Source organism: Schistocerca nitens, chromosome 1 (assembly GCF_023898315.1).
Source record: "Schistocerca nitens isolate TAMUIC-IGC-003100 chromosome 1, iqSchNite1.1, whole genome shotgun sequence".
NCBI classification, from domain to species: Eukaryota; Metazoa; Arthropoda; class Insecta; order Orthoptera; family Acrididae; genus Schistocerca; species Schistocerca nitens.
In genome coordinates, this window is record NC_064614.1 from 632,681,490 (window position 1) to 632,708,564 (window position 27,075).

The 27,075-nt window shown below is 42.1% G+C and overlaps 1 protein-coding gene across 1 annotated transcript in view; it reads right to left on the reverse strand.

Moving 5' to 3' along the window:
- LOC126257939 (dentin sialophosphoprotein-like) overlaps positions 1-26,622 on the reverse strand; it is a 113,659-nt gene extending 87,037 nt beyond the window's left edge. The window contains exons 1-3 of the mRNA XM_049955603.1: positions 26,496-26,622; positions 26,352-26,414; positions 15,668-15,830 (exon numbers count right to left, since the gene is read on the reverse strand). Coding sequence (XP_049811560.1) covers positions 15,668-15,830; positions 26,352-26,414; positions 26,496-26,569 — 300 coding nt within the window. The 5' untranslated portion in view covers positions 26,570-26,622. The remainder of the gene's footprint in view (positions 1-15,667; positions 15,831-26,351; positions 26,415-26,495) is intronic.
- Between the last annotated feature and the right edge of the window lie 453 nt (positions 26,623-27,075).

Sequence of the window (27,075 nt, forward strand, 5' to 3'; positions counted from 1 at the left end):
CTCCAAATCCCATGCCACTTTCCTTGACGTTGATCTCCACCTGTCCAATGGCCAGCTTCACACGTCCGTCCACATCAAACCCACCAACAAGCAACAGTACCTCCATTATGACAGCTGCCACCCATTCCACATCAAACGGTCCCTTCCCTACAGCCTAGGTCTTCGTGGCAAATGAATCTGCTCCAGTCCGGAATCCTTGAACCATTACACCAACAACCTGAAAACAGCTTTCGCATCCCGTAACTACCCTCCCGACCTGGTACAGAAGCAAATAACCAGAGCCACTTCCTCATCTCCTCAAACCCGGAACCTTCCACAGAAGAACCCCAAAAGTGCCCCACTTGTGACAGGATACTTTCCGGGACTGGATCAGATTCTGAATGTGGCTCTCCAGCAGGGATACGACTTCCTCAAATCCTGCCCTGAAATGAGATCCATCCTTCATGAAATCCTCCCCACTCCACCTAGAGTGTCTTTCCGCCGTCCACCTAACCTTCGTAACCTCTTAGTTCATCCCTATGAAATCCCCAAACCACCTTCCCTACCCTCTGGCTCCTACCCTTGTAACCGCCCCCGGTGTAAAACCTGTCCCATGCACCCTCCCACCACCACCTACTCCAGTCCTGTAACCCGGAAGGTGTACACGATCAAAGGCAGAGCCACGTGTGAAAGCACCCACGTGATTTACCAACTGACCTGCCTACACTGTGAAGCCTTCTATGTGGGAATGACCAGCAACAAGCACACTGGACTCGCATTCGGGAGGACGACGGTTCAATCCCGTCTCCGGCCATCCTGATTTAGGTTTTCCGTGATTTCCCTAACTCATTTCAGGCAAATGCCGGGATGGTTCCTTTGAAAGGGCACGGCCGATTTCCTTTCCAATCTTTCCCTAACCCGAGCTTGCGCTCCGTCTCTAATGACCTCGTTGTCGACGGGACGTTAAACGCTAACCACCACCACCACCACCAGCAACAAACTGTCCATTCGCATGAATGGACACAGGCAGACAGTGTTTGTTGGTAATGAGGATCACCCTGTGGCTAAACATGCCTTGGTGCACGGCCAGCACATCTTGGCACAGTGTTACACCATCCGGGTTATCTGGATACTTCCCACTAACACCAACCTGTCAGAACTCCGGAGGTGGGAACTTGCCCTTCAGCATATCCTCTCTTCTCGCTATCCGCCAGGCCTCAATCTCCGCTAATCTCCAATTTCTATTTGCCGCCGCTCGTACCTCACCTGTCTTTCACCATCACCTTTGCCTCTGTACTTCCGCCTCGACTGACATCTCTGCCCAAACTCTTTGCCTTTACAAATGTCTGCTTGTGTCTGTGTATATGCGGATGGATATGTGTGTGTGTGCGAGTGTATACCCGTCCTTTTTTCCCCCTAAGGTAAGTATTTCCGCTCCCGGTATTGGAATGACTCCTTACCCTCTCCCTTAAAACCCACATCCTTTCATCCTTTCATCTTTCCCTCTCCTTCCCTCTTTCCTGACGAAGCAACCGTTTGTTGCGAAAGCTAGAATTTTGTGTGCATGTTTGTGTTTGTTTGTGTGTGTATCGACCTGCCAGCGCCTTTGTTTGGTAAGTCTCATCACTTTCTTTCTTTTTAGATATATATATATATATATGCTTTAACATAATGATATATATATATATATATATATATATATATATATATATATATATATATATATATAACATTCCACGTAGGAAAAATATATCTAAAAACAAAGATGATGTGACTTACCAAATGAAAGTGCTGGCAGGTCGACAGACACACAAACAAACACACAAAATTCAAGCTTTCGCAACAAACTGTTGCCTCATCAGGAAAGAGGGAAGGAGAGGGAAAGACGAAAGGATGAAAGGATGTGGGTTTTAAGGGAGAGGGTAAGGAGTCATTCCAATACCGGGAGCGGAAATACTTACCTTAGGGGGAAAAAAGGACGGGTATACACTCGCGCACACACACACATATCCATCCACACATATACAGACACAAGCAGACATATTTAAAGACAAAGAGTTTGGGCAGAGATGTCAGTCAAGGCGGAAGTGCAGAGGCAAAGATGTTGTTGAATGACAGGTATGAGTGGCGGCAACTTGAAATTAGCGGAGATTGAGGCCTGGTGGGTAACGGGAAGAGAGGATATATTGAAGAGCAAGTTCCCATCTCCGGAGTTCGGATAGGTTGGTGTTGGTGGGAAGTATCCAGATAACCCGGACGGTGTAACACTGTGCCAAGATGTGCTGGCCGTGCACCAAGGCATGTTTAGCCACAGGGTGATCCTCATTACCAACAAACACTGTCTGCCTGTGTCCATTCATGCGAATGGACAGTTTGTTGCTGGTCATTCCCACATAGAATGCATCACAGTGTAGGCAGGTCAGTTGGTAAATCACGTGGGTGCTTTCACATGTGGCTCTGCCTTTGATCGTGTACACCTTCCGGGTTACAGGACTGGAGTAGGTGGTGGTGGGAGGGTGCATGGGACAGGTTTTACTCCAGGGGCAGTTACAAGGATAGGAGCCAGAGGGTAGGGGAGGTGGTCTGGGGATTTCATAGGGATGAACTAACAGGTTACAAAGGTTAGGTGGACGGCGGAAAGACACTCTTGGTGGAGTGGGGAGGATTTCATGAAGGATGGATCTCATTTCAGGGCAGGATTTGAGGAAGTCGTATCCCTGCTGGAGAGCCACATTCAGAGTCTGAACCAGTCCCGGAAAGTATCCTGTCACAAGTGGGGCACTTTTGTGGTTCTTGTGTGGGAGGTTCTGGGTTTTAGGGGATGAGGAAGTGGCTCTGGTTATTTGCTTCTGTACCAGGTCGGGAGGGTAGTTACGGGATGCGAAAGCTGTTGTCAGGTGTTGGTGTAATGGTTCAGGGATTCCGGACTGGAGCAGATTCGTTTGCCATGAAGACCTGGGCTGTAGGGAATGGACCGTTTGATGTGGAATGGGTGGCAGCTGTCATAATGCAGGTACTGTTGCTTGTTGGTGGGTTTGATGTGGACGGACGTGTGAAGCTGGCCATTGGACAGATGGAGATCAACGTCAAGGAAAGTGGCATGTGATTTGGAGTAGGACCAGGTGAATCTGATGGAACCAAAGGAGTTGAGGTTGGAGAGGAAATTCTGGAGTTCTTCTTCACTGTGAGTTCAGATCATGAAGATGTCATCAATAAATCTGTACCAAATTTTGGGTTGGCAGGCCTGGGTAACCAAGAAGGCTTTCTCTAGGCGACCCATGAATAGGTTGGCGTACGAGGGGGCCATCCTGGTACCCATGGCTGTTGATGCCAAATTCTAGTTTCATGTAATTTTGCTTACTATAGCGATTTGATCTATTTTTCCATTGTGATGTCATGATTTGGGACTTCTTGTCTGTTTCATCAGTCATAATTATATTCCCTTCATTTTAGCCCGATATTTAGAAGAGCTTTGTCTCTCTGCAATAGTCAAACCGCTTCGGGCAGGTATTGTAATACCACAAACCCTTTTGGGATCCTCTTCCAGTATCATCCCCACTCTCTCAAAGAGGGCATGCGTGTAATATCAGAAATTTACACCACTGTTGCTTTGACTTTGTCTTTTCTGGCTACCTGAATTCGAATACACCATGGGACACCTACCCACATGTCCAATGGATAGCCTCATTAGAACAGCAGGACGACATGTATCCCAACTTTTGGCACCTAGAACATCTCATTGGAGGAGGAAAGTAAGACCTAACATCACACTCATAAACTATGACCTTCACCTTCTCAAGCAAAATGTTGCTGCCAAAGGCTAGGATAAAAGCTCCAGTGTCCACTCTTTTATCCTTGGGTTCCTTCTGGATGCAGTGAACAAAATGGGCTCCATGCTGTGCCAGATTAGTATGCAGCGCTTCATCAGTGGGAAGTGTCATGTCCCGATGGAAGGTAACATCTTGAATTTTATTGAGCTTGTTATGAGGAGAAATAGTGACTGGTATATCACATAACTTGACACAGGTTTGAAGTGCCCATGATTTGTTGGCGTGTAATGTTTTGATCAGGAAAGATCCATTTCTCATCTTCTCTATTGCCGCGACCTCACCAAACCAATCTTCAATATTTTCAACGAAAAGTATTGGCTTCATTGAAGCGAAAGAGTCACCATCAGTGCAGAAACAAACCAAGAATGAAGCAAACTGTCCACTTCCATTTCTCTTTGCCTGACTTTCATATTGAGGGACGGTCAATTACGGAAATGCTGTAGGATTGTAAACTTCTGCATTAAAATCACTATTCCCTTACTGATGAGACGACTGTTGTAATGGCCACCATTAAGTCTGATCTGTTTCATTGCTGGTCATCTGCCCCAATGCCACTCACTCCAATATGAGGCTCTCTCTGTGGGTGTCACACCACCAAGGCAAAGGTCTCCTGGCACAGTAGCCTTGCCTGGAGTACCTGTACGCCAAAGTGAACAGGCACCCACTCCTTGGTTGACACTGGGAGGTCACAGTTCAGGCATCAGTAGTGTGATCCCGGCATTGTCAGGGGACTACCACCTAGAGGGTACATGACAACCTCACCATGACAGGCTGGCTACCACACTCGATTTCTGGTGCAGAAGTAGATCCACTTGATTGGTAGGTGTGAAAGATAACAGCACACAGTAGAGAGGTAGTGCACAACAGTAAGACATCCTTCCCCAAATGACATGCACCTCGGTAAAATTTGGAAAGTGGAGGTCAAACCCAAAATGGGGACCAGAAGTAACAAAGCCAAAAAACGCGAGGGGAAAAAGCATTAAAAATAAAAAAGGGAAAGGAGCAAAAACCTTCAAAAGACCTAACACAGTCACAAGATCAAGGTAAAAAAACTTGACCCAATGAAAGACTCTTTTTAGTCAATTCTTATGACAGACTAGGAAGGGCTGTGATCTATTCTAGCCCCTGACACTGCAGGAGGTAGCGGGGGGGGGGGGGGGGGGGGGGGTTATAAAGCTTTTTCACCATCCTTCCAATCTACATGGTCAAACCAAGATCCCCCATTCCCTGTGACACAGGTGGACGGTGAAGCATGCCCGGAGCTTACAGTGATAGGAGACTGGCGACGCTTACCAGTTTCCAGCTCAGGAACTCTGGGATTGCCAAGCCTGTACTAGCCAACAAATGCAGAATCCCTGTGGGAAACTGCAACCTATACTCTCAGTTGCTCTCAGGATGGCCTCTGGACAATTCCTCCCAGGTTACACAACTAGTGCACACTTGGATGATTTTCCTCACATGGCAATATTTCTCTAAAAGGGGTCACCAAGCATCTAATATTGGAATTTCCTATCACTAACAGCTGTGTTGTGATAGCAACATTTTGGGAGAGATGATGGATGAGCAGGTGTGTCAAGGTCTGGCATCCCTTTCTCATTATCAGCAAGAAGGCAATGTCTCAAATCTCTTTGTTAGAAGTACAGGGCTAGTCTTCCAGCCATTAGATACATACAACCTTCCTTGTGAAACAGCTCCAGATGTGGACATGTTTCACTAGCTGCTATCAGATGATGGCCCGATGCCTGACCAGGGTTCTCCATGGACTACAGTGGCAGAAAGAGTAGCTGGGAAGATCCGCTTCATAATGGGAGATGACTTTGCCACTACAATGCAACCGACATAGCTTCAAGCTGTTGGCTTGTCACTCACATGGAGAAGAAAAGCTGAATTAACAATAATTTTAAGCTTTTAGTTTTACAAAATTATATTGGAATTTGAGAAGATATTTGTTAGGGATTTTTAGAATGCATATAAATTACATTACTTGTAATGACAAATGGTAAAAGTGACAAACATTTTTGAAGGTTGTAAAAAAGTAAATTGTGCTATTACTGCACAAAAAAATTCTATTATAATGTAGGGACTCTGATTTTTTATTTATTTATTTTTATGTGGCAATTTACAAGACCTCAGAATTAAAGGCACTGAAATGGGACTGCAATAGATTTCATAGTTCACAATTTTTTCTATTTTACTATAATGGCAAAGTAGTTCATTACAACTACATGGCTGAGACAGAGACAAAGATGCTGAAGCATTATTTTTTATCTATGAAATTCTTAAAAGTTCATCAGTAGTTAACTGGGGGACCAAACTGCTGCCTTTATGAAAGTAGTATCCAGAACCATTTCTCAGCACAGCAGGACCTGCCTTGCAGTAGAGTGATATGGACTGGCAATATATTTTGTGACAGTTAATTAACCTTCACTCTTTGTAAGGGTCATTCAAAAATTGACTTTTGAGCAGTGCTCGACCAAAAAGTGGTGGTGCATGAAATACGTTTTGCGATTGAGTATATATGCCAACCATGCCATCATAATCTAAGAATTCATGAGAACTGGGCCTTTAGTCACAGCCATCCAAATTTTCTACTGCTTGTTATTACACATATCTCTGGTTCTGCTATACCAAATTTACATTCCTTCCTTTGGTGTATACGCCTAACTTAACTTTTTGTCTTTTATATGCATTCACCACTTCATTCTGATGCTTATTTGAATCCATCTTCACTTGATTTCTTCTCTCATCTTTTCTCCTACCATCACACCCATCTCACTCCTTACTTCTTTACAGCATGAATTTGTTGCTACTATTCATGCACACCAAGTAGGCAATCAGTATGGTGGTTGATTGGAGTAGTTAAATAGATTGAAATCAAATGACTTTGGTCAGTTTTGATTGCTTTCTGATTGTTGACAATATTAACTAGCAGAACACACTGTCTTTATGGCATCTACAACTATTAACACCAGGAGCAATACACACAGTTAGTGATACTGAAATGTTATGTGTAATTGAGTTAGGGATCATTTATTATTGTTGTGTACATAGTTCCGCGTAGTCAGCGCGTACACAACATTCCCGATAGAGCGCACCCCGCTAAGCCCAACAGCGCAGACGCAGCGCTCGTCCGTCTCCACACTACAAGATGGCGCTGTCTTAGAGACGGACCAAATTCTGCTTCCGCTGATCCGCGTATTAATATGTAACGCAGCCAATGAGATTGCTGCTAACGTAGAACCTTTTCTCCTCGCGGATCACACTCACGCAGTGATATATGAATGCGCGAGGTATTATAACGAGTGTACAGACCTCCGATTAGTCAGTCTGCGTTAGTCTGTAGTCAAGTTTCAGTCTGCACCTAGTAAGATTATCATATTCCTGTACATAGCCATGAAGAGAAATGTATGAAGTATCAGAGATATGTGAGGAGAAGATTAACGTACCAAGACCAAAGGAACTTCAGATTGTCAATTGTAAATAGCATCTAGAACCAAGTTAATTTATTTTTATGCTTGTTATTATTTTAAGAAATGTGTGTGAAAATTAATCAAGTTCTGTTGAAAGTTGGTCACCGTCAATCTGCTACGCTAAGCGTGCAAGTGGCATTTCTATCGTCTGACCAAACGGCAGAAGATAAACACGCCACAATAATACCACGAGACATATTGCTGACACTCGCCTACTTCGTTAGAGCGACAACTCAACTAATCTGATGGTGTGTGTACCGAAGGTCTTACAGTACGCACACCACAATTATGTACTGAAATTTTAGACTCATTAAATTCTGTGTCATCTGCTAGCTACAGCTGATAGCTATCAGAAAGCATTCAGTACCAGTCAACATATTTCTTCTTTAGCCACTTCACAGAGAGCCTTCTTGGAGTATGCAAAAGATACACTTCCTGGTTAATGTTTTGCCCACTGCCTGTCATGAACTTTTAAGCAACTTGGATGTTGCTGATTGCATTTCATGCATGTTCAGTATTTTCATATATTCTCTTTTGAGTTAGGATTTTAATTTATTATTGTCTTTTGACTTTCTATGACAACTGTCGGACTTTTCATTGTCATTTTTTCATTTGATTTTTGATGGTGGTGCTTGTGAGGAACATACTGCTTAGTTAGCAAAGTGACTGTGGAAATGTAATGGAAAGAAAAAAAAAAAATACTGAAGACATACACTGAAAATTATTCTGTCAATTTATGACGACTTCATGACGTTCTCTACTAGCTAAGGTTCGAAGCATAGAAATGTAATATGTATGCGACTGTATACATATGGTATCTCTTGCTAGTTTTGCAAGAGGAATTTGTAAAAACCTAAATCTGCTAGACACAGCCTAAATCTGCTAGACTTCACACAGCCATTGGACGGAAAAAGATAGTGTAGTGGTTCACAACGTTATTTTTCGTACAACTATAAGAATCCAGATACATTTTTAATTCACAGGTGATTTAATTCCATACAGATATCAGGAGAAGTGCAGCATAAATAATATCTCTCATGAACGAACTCTAGATTTTCAAGTGTAAATCTTTGTGACGTAAAAGTGCAGATGAGCTGTTGCCTCATTGACTGGAACACTTGGCAAGTGTAATTCTATACCAAATAGAATATTTTTTTTATGTAATATGTACTTTTTTTTATTTAACAGCAGTAGCAACTTTTTTATCTAAACTGCTAAACAAACTGAATAAAGACAATAAAGTCACCGGGATTTTTCTAGACTTGAATAAGGTGTTTGATTCTCTGACTCATCCAGTGCTTTTATGCAATTTAGAAACCTACAGTATGAGATGTGTGAATTAATTTGCATACAATAATTCCATTGTTTTCTTTTTTATGAATTTGCCTACAACAATTTGTTTATGCACTTAGCTCTTCACTCTTATTAATTCATGCATTTGTTTTAGCAGTAATCTCTGTCTTGCATATTACCCTGTATTCCAGTTTTAAGCTCTCAGGTTTCCAAATCTGAACTGTACCCCATTTCCTAAACCTCTCCAGTCCTTTTCCTTCACCCCTCTTACTACTCCTTCAACCCATCTGCCAGAACAAGGAGCCACTGGCTCCAAAAGCTTTTTTTTTTTATTAAGATGTGTGTGTGTGTGTGTGTGTGTGTGTGTGTGTGTTTTCTCCTGCTGCTGCTTGGTGAGTAAATTTTTATTCATCCAATCACATAACATTGTCAAAAATTAATGATTTTTATTTCGAATTCTTATCTCTTTGATAAGATACAATGGACTAAAGTTACAATAAAGAAGAGAAGATCTTAACATTAACATCAAAGTGTAATATTCTCAATTGCATAGTCCCACAGTGAAGTATTTTTGAGCCTTTTTTTTTGTTTCTTGTGTCTCTTAATGAACTAACACAGCCATGAAACTTGAAGTTTGTGGAATTTGCTTATGATACATAATTAATTAACTGGAGCTGTACCAAACAGCCATCAGTTCAAAACAGTAAAGAGACCTTTGGTGTGATCACAAAACTGAATAAACTGAAACTAAATACGGATAAGAGCGTTGTGATAGAAGTCTTGTTGAATTATATTCAGTCTTAAGTGGACAAATGGTAATCATTAAATCAATGTCCAAAGTTGAAACATCTGATAAACATAAATTCCTAGGCACTTTGATGGATGAACATCTTGACTGGAAAAACATACCAGCTACAGCTGTAAAAAGAGGAACTGTAACAACATATATGTACTGACACACAAAGTAAATATAATAAGTCATCCTCTCCTAAAATGAATCATCTACAGATTAATCTTCTCACATTTGCAACATGGGATTGAAGCCTGTTGTGACTCGCCGATCATTCAAAGTGCCACCGCGCAATTACGCGCGTCCTCTACGTGCGGCGCTGTCTGCCAGCCATGCAGCAACTGCGCCACCTAAGCGGCTCGCCGAGCAGCGGCCGCTAGACTGGGACTCAGTGCTCATTCGAATGCTAACGTGTACACATGTCTTACTTGTCAACTTACTCTGACTTATATGTGTTGTTGTGTCGTTCCAAATTATATGTGTTAAACTTGAAGTTCTAACAATTGGCGACGAGGTATTGGATTTTTCCTTTTCACCGTTGACTCACAGGGTTCCATGGCTACTGTCGAGCAACTATTGCAAAATCTCCTTGAACAGCAAACGCTTCTAACAACGGTGATTCGCGATTTCGTCGCGGCGTCAAATGCGGGGCATTTCTCGTCGTTGGCTATACCTCCTTTTCCTCCTTACGACGAGACGGCGGAAGACTGGTCTGATTATGAGAAACGTCTTCGACAGCACTTCTTGGCATTTCATGTCACGGACGAACAACCATGTAAGTCTCTGTTCCTTTCCTGGATTTCACCTCAAATGTATCAGTTGTTGTCGCAATTGGCTCCTTTGAAGGATCCTGCGTCTTTGTCCTTTGCTGATATGTGCTCACTTCTGTCTGTCTATTTTCAAAAGCAAACGCATGTGGTAGCCTCTCGTGTTGCCTTTTATCGTTGTCAAAAACAACCAAATCAATCCTATCGCGCTTGGGCTGCTGAACTTCACGGCCTCAGTCGAAAGTGTCAATTTGTTACTGACGTTCACAAAGAATCCTATGCCGATTCCACGGTACGGGATGCTATTATCCGGTCGGCGCCCGACAAAGAAGTTTGGCAACGTGCCCTTCAGTTGGCGAATCTGACTCTGGATGAAGTTCTTTCCATTGCGCAGTCTTTTGAAATTTCTCGCGCCGCTGGGGAGCAAATAGAAGCTTGGGGTGATGTCGGGGAAATACAACCTCTGTGCGCTGTTGACTACGCGTGCGGCGCGTCCCCGCCGGCCAACGTGGCCACAGTGCGCTCCCACGCGCAGCCTCGGCCTAGCCGTAAACAACCCGCTAAGAAACTGCAGCAAAACCCCAGGCAACTTCCTTCATGTCCGCGGTGTTTTACGAAACATTCACGGGAGGATTGTCCCCAACGTTGGGCTGTGTGTCACAATTGCAAAAAGAAAGGTCATGTGTCTTCCCGCTTGCAAATCCTACCGCATACATGATGTTCATGAACATGACGCTAATTCTGATTCTGATTCTGTGTTGTCTGTCAATTGCACTTCTTCCCTTTCAGGGAAGTTATTCCTCACTGTCCAAATCCTTGGTCGAGATGTTCGCATGCAAGTGGATACCAGTTCTGCTGCCACTATAATTAATTCTCAGACGTATCTTCAGCTGGGTTCTCCACTCCTGTCCCCTGTCACTCGGCAATTACGAACATACAATAAACAGAAGATTTCTCTCTTGGGACAGTTTAATGCTGAGGTATCTTACAAATCCGTCGTTCGCACTGTTCCCATATTTGTGGTCGACCAGAACAACGCAGAAAATCTTTTTGGTTTATATGCCTTTCGCGTTTTTGGGTTCTCCATAGATGACTCTGTCAATATTGTCTCTGATGCTATTCCTTATGCTCAACTGGATTCCTTGTCGACGACATTTTCGTCCCTTTTTTCTCCTGGGTTAGGCCGTGCAAACAACTTTGAAGCTCATATCACGCTCAAACCCACTGCTCGGCCTAAGTTTTTTCGGGCTCGGCCCATTCCTGTGGCCCTTCGTGATCGGGTCAAACGGGAGTTGGATCGTATCACTACTTCAGGGGTCTTGCTTCCTGTCACTTCCAGTGAGTGGTCCTCTCCTGTCGTTGTCGTTGTTAAGCCAAATGGTGATATTCGTCTCTGTGGCGATTTCAAAGCCACTGTAAATGCTCAATGCCTCATCGACACTTACCCTATGCCCCGTCCTGAAGAACTGTTCGCTAAACTTGCTGGAGGCCAATATTTTTCTAAAATTGACCTGTCAGAAGCTTATCATCAACTTCCTCTCGACGCTGCTTCCCGGCAGTTTCTGGTCCTTAACACGCCTTTCGGCCTCTATCAATACCAACGCTTGCCATTCGGGGTTGCTAGCGCCCCTGCTCTCTTCCAGCGATTCTTGGAACAATTATTGCTCCCTGTCCCTGGGTGTATCAATTACATGGACGACATTGTTGTCACTGGCTCCACACTGACGAACATCTTCAAAATCTCCGCACACTTTTTCATGTCTTACAGACTGCCGGTCTTAAGTGTAATCTTCAGAAATCACAATTTTTACAGGCATCTATCACGTACTTGGGGTTTCAACTCTCTCGGGATGGTATTCGTCCACTTCAACAAACTGTCGCTGCGATCGATGCCCTTCCTCGCCCTACATCTGTTAAGGAACTGCAGGCCTTCTTGGGGAAAATAGCATACTATCACAAGTTTTTACCGTCTGCGGCTTCGGTGGCTCAGCCGTTGCATCACCTGTTGCATAAAAACGTGCCTTTTCACTGGTCCGCGTCATGTGAAGCGGCTTTCCAGAAGTTGAAGACTATGCTGAAACAGGCCCCGTGCCTGGCTACTTATCGACCTGGCCAACATCTTGTTCTTGCCACAGACGCCTCTCAATACGCGGTCGGTGCAGTCCTTGCGCACCGTTTTTCTGACGGTTCGGAACAACCCATTGCTTATGCCTCCAAAACGCTCACGGATGCCCAACAAAAGTATTCTCAAATTGAGAAAGAAGCTTTGGCCATCATTTATGCTCTTCATAAGTTTGGTGTTTTTCTCTATGGCTCAAAATTTCATCTTGTTACGGATCACAAACCACCTGTTTCCTTGTTTCATCCATCAACGTCACTTCCCGACAAGGCTGCACACCGCCTCCAGCGTTGGGCTCTTTACTTGTCCCGTTTCAATTATGAGATTCATTTCCGGCCAACGGCTCAACATGCGAATACTGATGCTCTGTCTCGCCTTCCCATGGGTCCTGATCAGGCATTCCATAGGGACGAACTTTTGTGTTTCCACCTGGATGTTGCCGAGCAGTGGGTTGTGGACGGGTTCCCCATCACTGGGGACAGGCTAAAAGCTGCTACGGGTTCTGACCCTACTCTCTCCCGGGTTTTACGCTGTATTCAGAAGGGTTGGCCAGATCGCCCGTCCGCTAAGACTTCTGATCCGTTGCGGAACTGCTACACTTTGTGCTACCGCCTCACGGCTAGGGATGGTGTTATCCTCCTCTCCACTGACAATGCTTCGCTGTGTGTTGTGGTACCTGCGTCTTTGCGTGCTTCGGTTTTGCGCCTCCTTCACCAAGTGCACTGGGGTGTGTCTCGCACAAAATCTCTGGCGCGCCGTCACGTGTACTGGCTTGGCATCGACTCTGAAATAGCACACATGGTCGCTGCCTGCGGCCCTTGTGCGTCACAGGCCGCTGCCCCGAAGTCATCTTTGTCACCGTGGCCTTCGCCTGAGAAGCTCTGGGAGCGCATTCATGCTGACTTTGCGGGACCCTTTTTAGGTACTTATTGGCTCCTCGTAATTGACGCCTACTCAAACTTTCCTTTCATTGTCCATTGCACGTCACCTACCACCGCGGCAACCACCAGTGCTCTCGCCCGCATTTTTTCTTTGGAAGGCCTCCCCTCTACTCTTGTTACTGATAATGGTCCACAATTTGCCTCTTCCGAATTTGCGGATTTTTGTGCTCGTCACGGCGTTACGCATGTCGCGGCCCCGCCGTTCCATCCACAATCCAACAGTGAGGCTGAACGACTGGTCCGCACATTTAAGGCTCAGATGCGGAAACTTCTGACTTCTTCTGCTGCTGATGATGCGCTTCTTCAGTTTCTGGCGTCTTACCGTTTCACCCCCATGGACGACCACAGCCCAGCTGAGCTCTTACACGGCCGACAGCACCGCACGCTTCATCATCTTCTGCGGCCTCCCACCTCACGGCCGCGGGTGCCTTCACTTGGCCGGTTCACCGCCGACGACCTCGTCTAGGTACGGGGATATGGCAGGCGGCCAAAATGGAACCCGGGCCCCATCTTAAGACACTGTGGCAGACGCCTGTATGAAATCCAGACGGACACGGGTGTTGCAGTGCGTCATTCGGACCAGCTTTGGCCTCGGGTGCCAGCAACAACTGTTCCGAATGCCGCCACACCACCTTTGGCTCTACCTGACGCTCGGCATCTCTCAATACTCACAACGCAGCCCTCTCACCGTCATAGCGATGCCAGCACCAGAACGGACGCCACCAGGAGACGTGCCCATGCAGGAACAGGAGGACCATCCTCTGTCAGAGCAAATCTACTTGCCTCCTCTTCCAACGGACGTCGACACATCGCCCATGTCTCCTGTCATATCAACTGGACTTGCCGCAACGGGCAGATTGGTGCATGGGGCCCCAGCAGATTCGACCCCTACGTCTCCTGTCATCTCGACCGTTATCATCGGGGACACTTCCGTCCGTACGGGAAGCCTCCTCCTCGAGACTTTACGGCGAGTCAAACAACGCCTATGGACGTATCCATCTCCAGGACACCTCCATCAAGACCAGTGCAACAATTTCAAAGGGGGGAAAAGTGTTGTGACTCGCTGATCATTCAAAGTGCCGCAACACAATTACGCGCATCCTCTATGTGCGGCGCTGTCTGCCAGCCATGCAGCAGCTGCGCCACCTAAGCGGCCAGCCGAGCAGCGGCCGCTAGACTGGGACTCAGTGCTCATTCGAATGCTAACGTGTACACATGTCTTACTTGTCAACTTACTCTGTGACTTATGTGTGTTGTTGTGTCGTTCCGAAATATATGTGTTAAACTTGAAGTTCTAACAAAGCCTACACAGATAGGATATTCGGGCTTCAGAAGAGAGCAGTTAGAATTATTACTAAAATAAATAAGCATAAGGGACTGTTTCATCAAGTATTATTTACTGACTGTGTACTCCCTGTATGTTCTCAAGACAATTATATTAGTAGCAGTATTATCTAATGTACTAAACTTTGTACATATTCATTGTATGTATGGCATGGTGTCACTGTTGTAAACACGCAAAAAATGTAAATAATGTAAAGCTATTACAGGAAATATCTGAAATACAAAGATGCTGAAAACACTCTAAGGAAAATGTGTAAAAGTTTTCTGCATGTCATTTTTGGCACAGACATGTTCACGGAATATTAAGATATGCAACAATTCATAACCATGTTCCTTGTAGAACTGTACTGAAGAAGTTAACAATGTATTGTTCTGTATGTCCTGTTGGACTTTTTATTTAGATCAAATATGCACACTGTGAAGCCTACCATTTCCACATAATATAGTATAAAATCTAGAAAATTGCAAAAAGCCTGGATTTGATAAGTTTTAAAATTCTGGCAGTGTTCTTCAATAACAGCAGGACCTCAGCAATCACAGAAGTCATAAACACACACAATATCATTATATTCCACATTAGTAAAAACATAACAATTTTAATGGTCATCTCTACAATAAAATAGTTACCAGAAATTTTATTCTGGTGCAGTTATGCTCATAAAGCTGCAGCAAACAACAGTCAATTGCAAATTTGATGGTGTAGTTTCAGGGAAGTCAAGATATTCGGAGCACAGACATTTGGAACACAGAACATAAGGGGGTACGGTATAAACCACGCACCACTAGCAAAACAATCAATACATACTTAAGTTCTGTCTTACATACGAATTGGACCAGAGCGTGCATTAAACATCTGTGTTCCAATTTACCAGTTTTGATATCTCTATATTGACCTTTCTTTCTGGGAGACATTAGATAACATCCAACATAAGATGAAGGACCAATAAATAAACTAAATATATGAATGTTATAAAGATAAATAGCAGTCCTCTTTTAAATAATAATGTTTATATATTCCAGACAAATGTGTGACATTATACCCAACTTCACAAACATATATCAAGAGTTACTCTATAGCAACAAATACCAACACCACACCTACAACTGATTTCATAATTAATAGTGTATATTTACCCTTAACAGCTTTAATCTTTTTGATTTTGCATTGAGTGTTGCAGCTCTATTTTCTATTCTGTCTAGTGACCTCATGATCCTGTCATTTCTGTCTCGTCTTTTCCTGTCTTCTTCTAGAAAGCTTTCATACTGCAACTTTAAGTGGCTCAGTCTTTCTTCTTCTCTGTCAAACAGAAGTAGCAATGTTAGAGCTCTTAGACATCTCACAAACAAAATATAGTTAAATAAAGAAAATTCAATTAAAAATGGGGCACACAAAAACTCTTATGGATTATAAGCCCATTTTTTTTGTTATTGTTATTATTATTATTATTATTTGGGACAAGGGGTACAGGATATCATCGTCAGTGGCCACAGTAAATTAATATATGCTTATATCACATTTATGAAAAGAGAAACAGAAATGAATCTACAAAATGCAAGAATTAAAGTGCAAAAACAGCAACACATAGTTCTGAAAGACATATATATGGCCACTGCTAGAAACTGCTAATAAATACTTCTTTATTGCAACTGGCTTCAATTCCCCAACCATTCTCAGGCATCTTGAAGTCATTTAAAACAAGTTATGAGGAAATGTTAAACCTATGGTGTCAAATACATAAAATCCATCTTCAGTCGCCGTTATCAAATATTAAAATACATTACACTGTTAATAATAAAATGTACCAAATTTCTTGGCAACAGCAACTAAAGATGGATTTTATGCCATAGGTTTAATACTGTCTGGGAAGCTGTTACAGATAACTTTAAGATAATTGAGGATGATCCGAGAACTGAAACTGGCTGTAATAAAGAAGTATTTGCTAGTAATTCTTGACAGAGGGACTACGATGTTTCCTCCACATTTGCAAACTGAAGTGCCACCTTCACAAAACACATTCTTATGGGTTGTGTTTGGTTTGTCAAAACCAATTGGTTAACAAGTAATGCGTTTCAGCAATCTAGAAAGTAGGGTAAGACAAACTAGTGTTTGACATTCAATGTGTTATAACCTAAAACTGGGGGCATGCCACCTGCCAAATTATGGCTTACCTTCTTATTAGCAAATCGTATAACCCCTTCAAAGTGTGTTGCAATGATAGTTGATATGATACTAGCATCACGTCCTGGTGGATCCTCTTCATTATTGAATGAATCCACATTGAGCAGCCTAGTGTCTTATTTGGGAGACCTCTGTGACTGGAAGGTGTTATGTTACAACTAAATTGTCTGTTTCACTGTTTGTAGCTTTTTATCTCTCACACACTCAGCACAGATGGTCCTACACTTCAGCATTGAGGTCATCATTTGTAAAAGGTAGTTTTCAGTTTTTCCGGTGTCAGTATTGTGCATACATCCTTGGCTATTGCATTTGGCAGTTCATTGCACCCAATTCTGATTCACCTTGGTGCTCTACACAAAGTAGGGGAAGAGGTGATCCCGTGGTTGGACTGCATTAGTTTTTCTGGTGGGTACACATACTGAATATTTTTAAGTACATGCAGAGAGTTTAACAGAGGAAGTGTTTTCTAGCTGAAGTACTGATTCAGATGGCACACTGATTAAGGTACTAGACACTCACTCAGGAAGAGGGGTTTCAAATTCGGATCTGGCAACAAAGATTTCGGCTTTCTAGAGTATCCCTAAATCATTCTCAAGATAAAAGTCCAAAAGGTTCCTTAAATATTGACACATCTGACTTACTAATCAACTCTGAGCAACCTGAGCTTGATTTTCACCTCTAATGACTTCAGCATTGATCTTCCTTTCTTTTTGTAGCTAAAATATGTCTCACCTGTTGTAGTGCACATATGTACTTCGACATTACAGACTGCATTTGTTCACTACGCATATTCCAAAGGCACTAATATGGCCAAGCAAAGAACAGCCAACACTGTTCCTGTGATTATATACATCTGTGTAAAATGATAAATATGTTATAAATGAAATCTGAAATACTGTTCCTCTTTTACTGCACAGACTCTAAATTAATTATGAGCCACTTGAACATACAGGATGGCATATGGTATTGTCCCACATCTAGCACTGGAATCTGGTCTACACCAAGTGTTGCAAGGACTTGTTTCATGCAGATTCCAAATGGCTTAGTAGGACATGGGATATTAATGAAAACTATATGTATATTTGGTTGGGCAATGAAATGAAATGCTTTCTGAGGCTATATGCCTTGAAGTATTATAGGTCTTCTAATGGAAAAAAAGAAAATACACCTGCAAGGTGTTATGTTGCTATGTTCACAAGTGTAAATTCCTAAGGGACCAAACTGCTTAGGTCATCAGTCCCTAGATTTACACACTACTTAAACTAACCTATGCTAAGAACACACACACACACACACACACACACACACACACACACACGAAGGAGGACTCTCGAACCTCCGACGGGAGGGGCCACACAGTCCGTGACATGACGCCTCAAACCGAGTGCCCAATCTGCCCGGCTATGTTGTTATCTCAGCATGTTATCAATGTTGCAACGATACTTCCTGAACTCACACTGGAAGCAATTACAGAGCTATCTGGATTGAAAAGATATGAGATGATGGTTCACCATTTGTTTCAAGATCTTTTCTACACAGCTTGTCAGGGAAATATTATGGTAATTACTAGGGTATGTACGTACATTCCTTCCTAGGTTTAAAAATGTAAATTAATTGGGACCATTCCGTGAAACAGGGAATTACCTCGTTTCCTGGTTCAGCTGACAGGGTGACTGTGAGGTGTCACATTATTTAATGAACTTTACTGCAGCCAGGTGCTGTGAAAAGAGCCACAAACTAATCTGAACCCAAACTTGTTAAGCATTTCGTGGCCACTTGTTGACTAACTGCCTGTTGGCTTCTGTCTCAGGTTCTTTGGCTGACATTCATCTGATTATTTTTTTGACCTTTTAGCAGCACGAGTGGCTGACATTGTCAATGTTTCACCCTCCATTGCTGGTGGTGGAGTGGAGCTGAGCTTGCAGCTGCAGACTATATGTATCTGGCACACCAACATCCAAGGGCTTTTCTGCAGCCATTTCCAGTGCGGTTCTCTTGCTACTTGCGATGGTCGTTTGCTGCAGCATGGGAAGCCAAGATTCGTTTACCTTGAGGCTTTCTTCTTTCTTGTTGAAGTTGTTCTTGAGTTCATATATTTCTATAGTTTCTCTGGACAAGTGGCTGTGATAGTTCTTCTCTCCAGCCAGAACTTCCAAGTCGGCAAATTATGCTATGTGGTCAGACTCACACAGCACATGCTCTGCCACAGTCGATTTCTTCATCTGCCCCAACCTGCAATGTTGCTTATTTTCTGTGATCACGGTGTTGATTGATCGTCCAGTCATTCCAACAAAAAGTTTTCCGCATATGCTTGGTATACGATACATTCCCGACATTTCAAGTGGGTCCCTTTTCCCCTTTGCTGATCTAAGCCACTCTTTGAGCTTCTTTGTCAGTTTGACAATAGTCTTTATGCTGATTTTGTCCATCACTCTGGAAATGTATGGCAGAAAGACCGTATCTGACATTTCTTTTTCTGATTTGTCACTTCACTGAGTGTTTGGCTCTGTTGAACTTCTAATATAACTTGTAGAGTACCCATTGCTCCTCAAAACACTTTCTAGGGGTTGCATCTCGAATCTGAGGTGCTTACTCATCTTGCTCACATTACAAGCATATTAATTATTCCTCTTTTCTGGCTTGGGCGGTGGTTTGATGGTTTGTACAAGTATTGGTCCATGTGTGTCAGTTTTCGATACAGGCTGTGTCCCAGGTTTTCACCATCCCTTGTGACCAGCACATCTGAATCCAGTTCTCAATGGAAAAGTGATGTCTGCAACGTTCTTAACTGCTGAAACTACTGCCTCAACTGCCTTTCTTGGCTACAGTTTGTGTAGTTAAGAAGGCAGGAACACAGAGGGCAGTGGTGAGTGCTTTAGAGAAATATCCACCATTGTGTTCCCAGTCTCTCTTGTGGTTCATGAGACCATCATCCTGCAGTACATCACCTACTGGGTGCTTCCGACCCACACAGAAATCCTCGTAGCAGTCTCCAATACCATTGAGACTTTGAGGAACAGTTTATGGAATCCGGGAACTCGTGCTATGATATCTTGTTACTTTCCTTAATAATTCAGCAAATACAAATGTTAAGGAACTGTTGGAGATCTCACTACCAGAAAGGCAGTGAGATCTCCAACAGTTCCTTAACATTTGTGACTCTCCAGAACTACATAATTACTCATGACTGAAGAACAGCACGTCTTACTCCACCAGTGGATTGCAGACTTGGTAGGTGGCCTGAACATTTTGGAGTGAATGCATTAACAATTTGATGGACAATAACCATAATGCGGTCTGTCCATTTCTGGATGTGTCATAACGTTTACACCTAGCCATTTGCTGTACAGCATGAAGTTAGCCTATTTTAGCATGCGTTTCAATAGCTTCCTTTCAGGAACTATCCATTGTTGAATTTGGTTGGTTGGCTTAATGATTAAAGGGACCAAACTCTGAGGTCATCAAACCTTCTACCTGGAATAGGCAAGTCAACAAAACTACACTCCCAAGGAAAGAAAACCCCAAGGTCTACCGAAGGTCAACAACGCCCAGAGAAACAAACAAGGAATAAGGAAAGGAGGGAAAGAAAGAAAGGTGAGTGAGGTGACCCATCCAGGGAACAGCTGGCACCCCATCCAACAGTACTCAAAAAAAGACTGGCCACACATAGAGGGTGAGAGAAGCATAGGAAAACAGAGTAAGAACACCAAGTCAAAAACAGACAGCCACTGCCCATTTTGGACAGAGGACTGGCATGGCATCCTGCTAGCCCCTCAATGGGCTGAGAAGGCTTAGGTGGCTTTCCTTAGAGAGAGTGGTAAGAACCCCCTTCACAAACATGCTGTAAGACTGGGTCAGTTCTTGGGACATCCTCCACTAACACCAGGAACAGTAAGTCAGAAAGTTTGAGAGTCCACTGCAGGGCAGCTAGGGTAGGACAGTCCAGAAAAATGTGGATCACTGTCAAACAGGCACCACAACAACAGTGGGACGGATCCTCACAATGGAGGAAATGATCACGAGTCACCCAAGTATGGCCGATGCAGGGCCAGCAAAGGAAGATAGAGTCTTGGTGAGAGAACTGCAAGGAAGACATCCACAAATTTGCAGTCTCCTTTATTGCCCCTACTTTGTTCAGTGACGATGGACTATGCCACTGTGTATTCCAAATCCTTAGAACTTAACAGCATAATACCAATAGGTGATCCGATTCTGGAATACCGATCTCAAGAAGTGGCTTGCAGCACTCAATCTGGCCAGCCTGTTAGAGAGTTCATTCCCTGGAATTCCAATGTGATCTGGTTTCCACACAAAGACCACCAAGTGTCCACTTTGTTCAAGGACAAAAAGGGAATCTTGGATAATCACTACCATGGGATGGTGGGGGTAACACTGGTAAAGATCTTGTGAACTGCTCAAAGAGGCACTAAGAAGAGGGAGGATTCAACTGTGCAGAAACCGATGTGTGCTCAAGAGCATGAAAGATGGCTACAATCTCGTCAGTGAAAACTATACAGCTATTCGGCAACAAGTAGAGTTCATTAAATTCTGCATGAACATAAACAAAGCCAGCATGACCAGCAACCATCAAGCCATCAGTACAGGCTACTTCTGAATCCTGAAACGCTCCGAGAGGAGGGCCTCAGGATGAGCTGAGTCTTTCGGTATATGTGATAGGGCAAGACAGAGCTATCACTGACATTTATGTGAGGGCTGAGAGAAAATGTGGTAGAGGGGAAAGCTGGAGTTCAGAAACAAGGGGCCAGATGCTGATAGCAATTATAACCCCTGACTGGGGCCACAGTAGCAGGAGGTTCATTCACACGTAAGCAATCAAGCATTGTTGGTGCAGAACCTGTAATGGTGGAACCCAGAATAGAGCAGTCTGCATCCCAGCTGGTGTTACTGAGGCATTGAAGAGCATAGAAGTGTGATGAACATGTTCATTTTAGTTTACAAAGAGTGGAGCAGGAGGGGTAGGAGCTAGAATGGGAAGGAGTGGATATGGGGAAGGGAGTGCAGCCTGGAAGAGAAAAAGGCTGCAATAGGTCAGGGACCGGTGCACACCAGACATTTACCCACAAAAGAGCTGCAGCCCCCTGGGGTGCATTGTTGAATATGATAAATGTATCAAGATAAAAAATTGGTCATGGAGTACAAACGGAAAACTACTTCTACTGAGCAGTGTGAGTGAAAGTGGGAGAGCACACAGAAAGATTTACTAGTGGAGAATGGTTCCTTGTCAGTGCTGAACTTCAGGTTCTGGTCTACATTACTGAAGAGATGAAGCTCTTAACAGCTCAACACCTGGTGTATGTAGTAATGCACATTATGTGCTGACAAAAAGAATTAAGATCAGCAGCACAGTACAACGAGAGAAAGCCTATTTTCCAGAGATTTTTTGGATATGAGGGGGATGGGTAGGGGTAGAAAAGAGAGCATATTGTCACTCAACTCAGCACACGCACTACTACTTTTATTATAATATGATACTGAGTGGGAGTTGTGGTATTAATTTTCCCTCCCTCTGAGGTTGCACTTTCTTGGCACAAGAACATCAGCACCTTTGAAATGTGTTTCCAGAGGACATTGTGACACAGTCCCCCCTCAAAAATCCTCAACTTATTTTTGTTACACTGGAGTATGATGAGAACATCAGTAATGACATTTTTTGTCTTCCTCATTTCCCCTTTTCTGTTTGATGAGCAGCAGAGTTTCTGATAGTAGCAAGGTAAGGGACCCTTTTTGGCACCAGTTTAAGTTTTTATCAATATGTAAACCCAAAAAATTGTAGCATTCTATCCTATTTACTGACTCCTGTTTATGTGCTACATCAATAAGACTATTTGTTGTACAGAACTTAGTATAGTGTGCTTTCTAAACATTTAGGGATCATCAGAAAACCACTTAATTAAGTCTCTGAAAAAACCATTAACAATCTCTTCTGTGGCTTTATCTCTAATAGAGCTTATTATAATACTAGTATAATCTGCAGAACGTGCCAATTCTGCTTGTTGAACATTAACAGAAGGCCAATCACATACAACAAGGTGTAACAGGTATAAGCGCACATGTGTCTACTTCTGATTGAGGATGGTGTACTGAACAACATTACATAAGTATTTACTTAATTTTCAGACTAATAATTACAGCTATTTCAAGTCATATGTTTTTAGGTTGGGTAGTACATCCGAGTACATTATGCTTATTTTCGACTGTGCAGCAGGTCAGATGTTGAAGTGTAGATGTGTGGATACAAAACGGTTAGTAAATTCTGACTGGTTTAGTACACTTAGTGGTGCAGAAAACATCAGGTCATCAAGGTTATGATGTGTCTGTGAGAAGACTGTTCAAACCACAGAAAAAACATCCAGCACACTGGTGTGTGAACATATTAAGCTACCACATACAAAAATATCTGCACTTCCCTGTATAGAAATAGGAATGGACACAAAATTGAATCCTGTGGACTCCTATTGTGATTTCTCCCCAGTCTCTAAAACTTTCTAGCCTTGAATTAGTCAGCACAATTTTTTGCATTCTGTTTGCTAGGTATGATTCAAATTAATTGTGTGTAAAGCCATCAGTCACATAAAACTTGAGTTTTTCTAAGAGTGTAAGATTATCTGTGCAATCAAACATCTTGGAAAGTTAAATACTACCAACTGGCGATAATTTATTATTGGAGGCTTGTAATATTTGGTGAATGAATGTATAAATAGCATTCTCAGTCAAGAAACCCTTCTGGAAATCAAACTGTCATATGCTAAATAAATTGTCTGTACTTAAATGTGAGACAACTGATGAGAACTTTACTTTTTCGAAGATTTTGGAAAGAGATGTCTGTCAGTGAGGAAACTGGGTAATAAAATATTAAATATTTTTTTAGTATGCAAATAATGTTGAAGCTTTAATTATTCTGGCCATTATATAAATTTCGCTTTTCCTCGTACAGGAGACTCTGTTTCCCTTAGTTTTCTGAATAACTTTTTAGGAAAGAATCTTTCAAATATTGACACAAATTTACCATGGCATAAATTGAATTTAACATTAGCATCTCTTTCTACAAGTACCTCATTCTATACCATTTCTTAACTTATGGTACTCTTAAAACATTGTATCCTATTCTCATTTATGAATCTGAGTCTCTCAATTGGATCTCTCCCTAGCACGAAACAGTACAAAAGTGAAGGCAGAGTGGAGTTTTATTTACCAGCAACAACAATGTCATTAAAGATGGAGCCTAATTTCAGACATTGTGGAGAAGAGAATTGGCCATAACATTTTTGTACAAACTGTCCAGGTATTTGGGTTAACTGATTTACAGAGATCAAGTAAAACCTAAACCTGGATGGCTTGACGGACATAAGAGCAACCCTGTTTCCAAATGCAGGTTCAGTGCCTTAACCACTGTGCCACCTTGCTTGGAATTAAACAATAAACTGTACTTCCAAAAGTTACTGAAATCCAAAATAGAAGCACTAAGCAAAATACTTTTAGCTATATCACAGTAGAGTGCAAGAAGATTCATAGTAAATGATTATGCAACACAAATTCAAATACATATAAGTAGGCCTAAATATTATGTTCTCTTATTGCAAATGTTCAAGATTATGCTAAAGCATGTAATGAAAATACAATTTAACACCACACAGCAATGGAGAAGCTTTGTTAAATTACTACAATGTCTGCCATAAGGGTTACATTCCTGTTCTTAACCTACATAAATGACTTCCAGCAATATTGAAGAACTTTGAAATTATGTTATGTTATGTTTACTGAGTTGTTACAAGCTTCACCTTACTGGACACGGACCAGATGACAGCTGTACAGTCCTGTAAATGTTACGCAACAAAAAACTGTCTTAACATAAAGTCTGCAATTTCAAATGAATAAAAAGTTTTCCTTCCGGTAACATGAATTGATAGTAATGGTCAAACACTATGCTTAAAATTCCTTTGTGCCTAACTAGAAAACAGGCTGAAATGGAGTAAACACAAACTAATTAAAATGCCCAGTTCAGCATATTTTCCATCTAGAGGTATTTTTAATTGTTTTAATGTTTAGGCAAGGGCACTGCTTGTTTTGTATATTTCCAATCTCTATGCTCCTGCGAAACTACAAAATGTGACTGAAAAGCATCTGTTGAGAAAAAGTGAACAATAAGAATATTGTTTCAAGCAGCTAACCACATAGGGCATGTGTTGCAGAGTTCTATTCAAACACCTTTGAATTCTTACTCACTAAACAGCACATTTATTAATTAATGGCATTTGTTCTAAATAATAAAAGCAAGTTTCAGATGAACTACAATTTACTGAAACACAAAATAAAACACAAAAATAATTCCTCAAGTTTCAGATGAATTACGGTTTAAAGTAACTTAAAAATAATTTCTAAGAAGTCCTTCATCACTTGTCTGGAGGTTTGATTGGGTTTACGTATTCTGGCGTACAGATCTTTAACAAAATCCCTGCCAACACTGGACACAAAAATTAAAAATCTCAGCAAATTCAGATGAAAATTTAAAAACCTATTGCATTATGTACTTCTAAATATGTTCTGACTATTTAAAATCAATAAATAAAAATTCCTGCTAGCAGCATCACAAATGACAATGTTCACTGCAAATAGCTATCCATTCCTGCAGATAAATGTCAATGCGCATTGCAAACAGCCACCTGTTCATACAGCAAATACAGAAGTTATATCCTCTGAAAACCATCACTGTAATCAGTTAACAGTAAGCAAGCAGAAGTAGTAGATAAGGAGCATCTATAGCATGAATGAGTAAGCAGCAATTTTTTTTTAAGAAACAGAGTTACTGTTAATTTTATTATGTTCATTTATAGCCCACATACACATATATAATATACCAGTTTAATGATACGTGAGAATTTATCCAGTGTAAAAATTAGTTTCTGTCAACTACTTCTCTCTGTTACTGTGTACCTTCCCTTGGCTTGCTCCACATCCATGGTGGTTGTTCTTCAGGATGGGAGCTATACAACATGATGAGTGACTAAATGACTGAATAAAACTGATGGGCAAGTAACATTTTATTACAGGTTTAAAAGAGACTGCACATTTTTATCACATAGTTTTAGTAGTAGGGAAATGTTTCTGATGTAAGAAATTCTGCGTAGGTTGTTTTACAAGAATAAGTTTTCAGCTGACAAGCTCAATTATTCTTGTAGTGGGAAAAATGCTAGCTCTAGTGGAAGTAAGTCACAAAGAAAATAACCACCATGCATGCAATAAATATGTACAATTCTGTGCAGTGACAGTAGTAACGGTGATGGAATAATTAATGTGAGTAATACGACAGAAAACATTCCTTTTAGAGAGAGAGAGACAATATTTCCATGAAAATCAAATTTAAGACGTACCACATATCAAAATTCTAAATCAGGTTTCAAGTTGTAATTGTCTGTGAAGCATAACTCTTTGTTAAATTTCTTTCAATGCGGCGTGAGTGAGTCTAGAAGTCTACATAAATGTCAGTTCGTGAATATCTAACTTAGGCGACTCATTGTCAAACATTAAAAAGCTCTAACAACAAAACCGTAAAATAAGAATAAAGTAACGTCACTGCATTGGATATTTAAATCGTTAAGGTATCAATATATTGACACTCACTCTTCCTTGCACTCTTTCATCATAACTGAGAATTTTTCTTCCAACTTCAATCTTTCTTCTTCACTGAAAATTGATATGTAAGAATATTATTGGTTTGTGTTATTAATTGACGTTTAATTATGGATACTGGCAGCACGAAAGTACCTTTTTCGCAGTTTCTCTTGCAGCAATGCTATTTTGCGATGATAAACAGAATTGTGATCAGCGTCGGACATCATTTCAAAACAAATACGCACTCCATACAAACTACCCAGAACACAAACCGCGCGTTGACGCTTGAAACTGGCGTTTCAAAACAAAAACCAATAACATGCGGGGAACGGGCAGGGACTGCCAACTGCGCCGGTGCTCTCAGCATTCGACACTGTTTCAGTTCTGACGTAGGACAGAAAACTCCCTGCACTCTTAACAATGTTCAGAATTACAGAATGTAATTAACAGTGGTCATGGGAATTCACGAAAGACTGTAATTAATTAATTCAACCGTGTAAAGCAATCAAGTCATAGCGTGTTTGGCGGCAGTAGAGTGCGGCGGCAGACGTAATACCCGCATGGGTTGCAGCTTCTGTGTTCGCGTGATTACGAAGGCCAGGAGTTTCTGTAGCTTTTCGTTTTGTACGTGGAAGAGGTGTTATCGTATAGCACAATGAGCTTTCGCCGAAATTAGATGTGCAACAGCAGCAGGCACTTTAAGTGTCATTTGGGAGGCATTGCGTGACTCGGT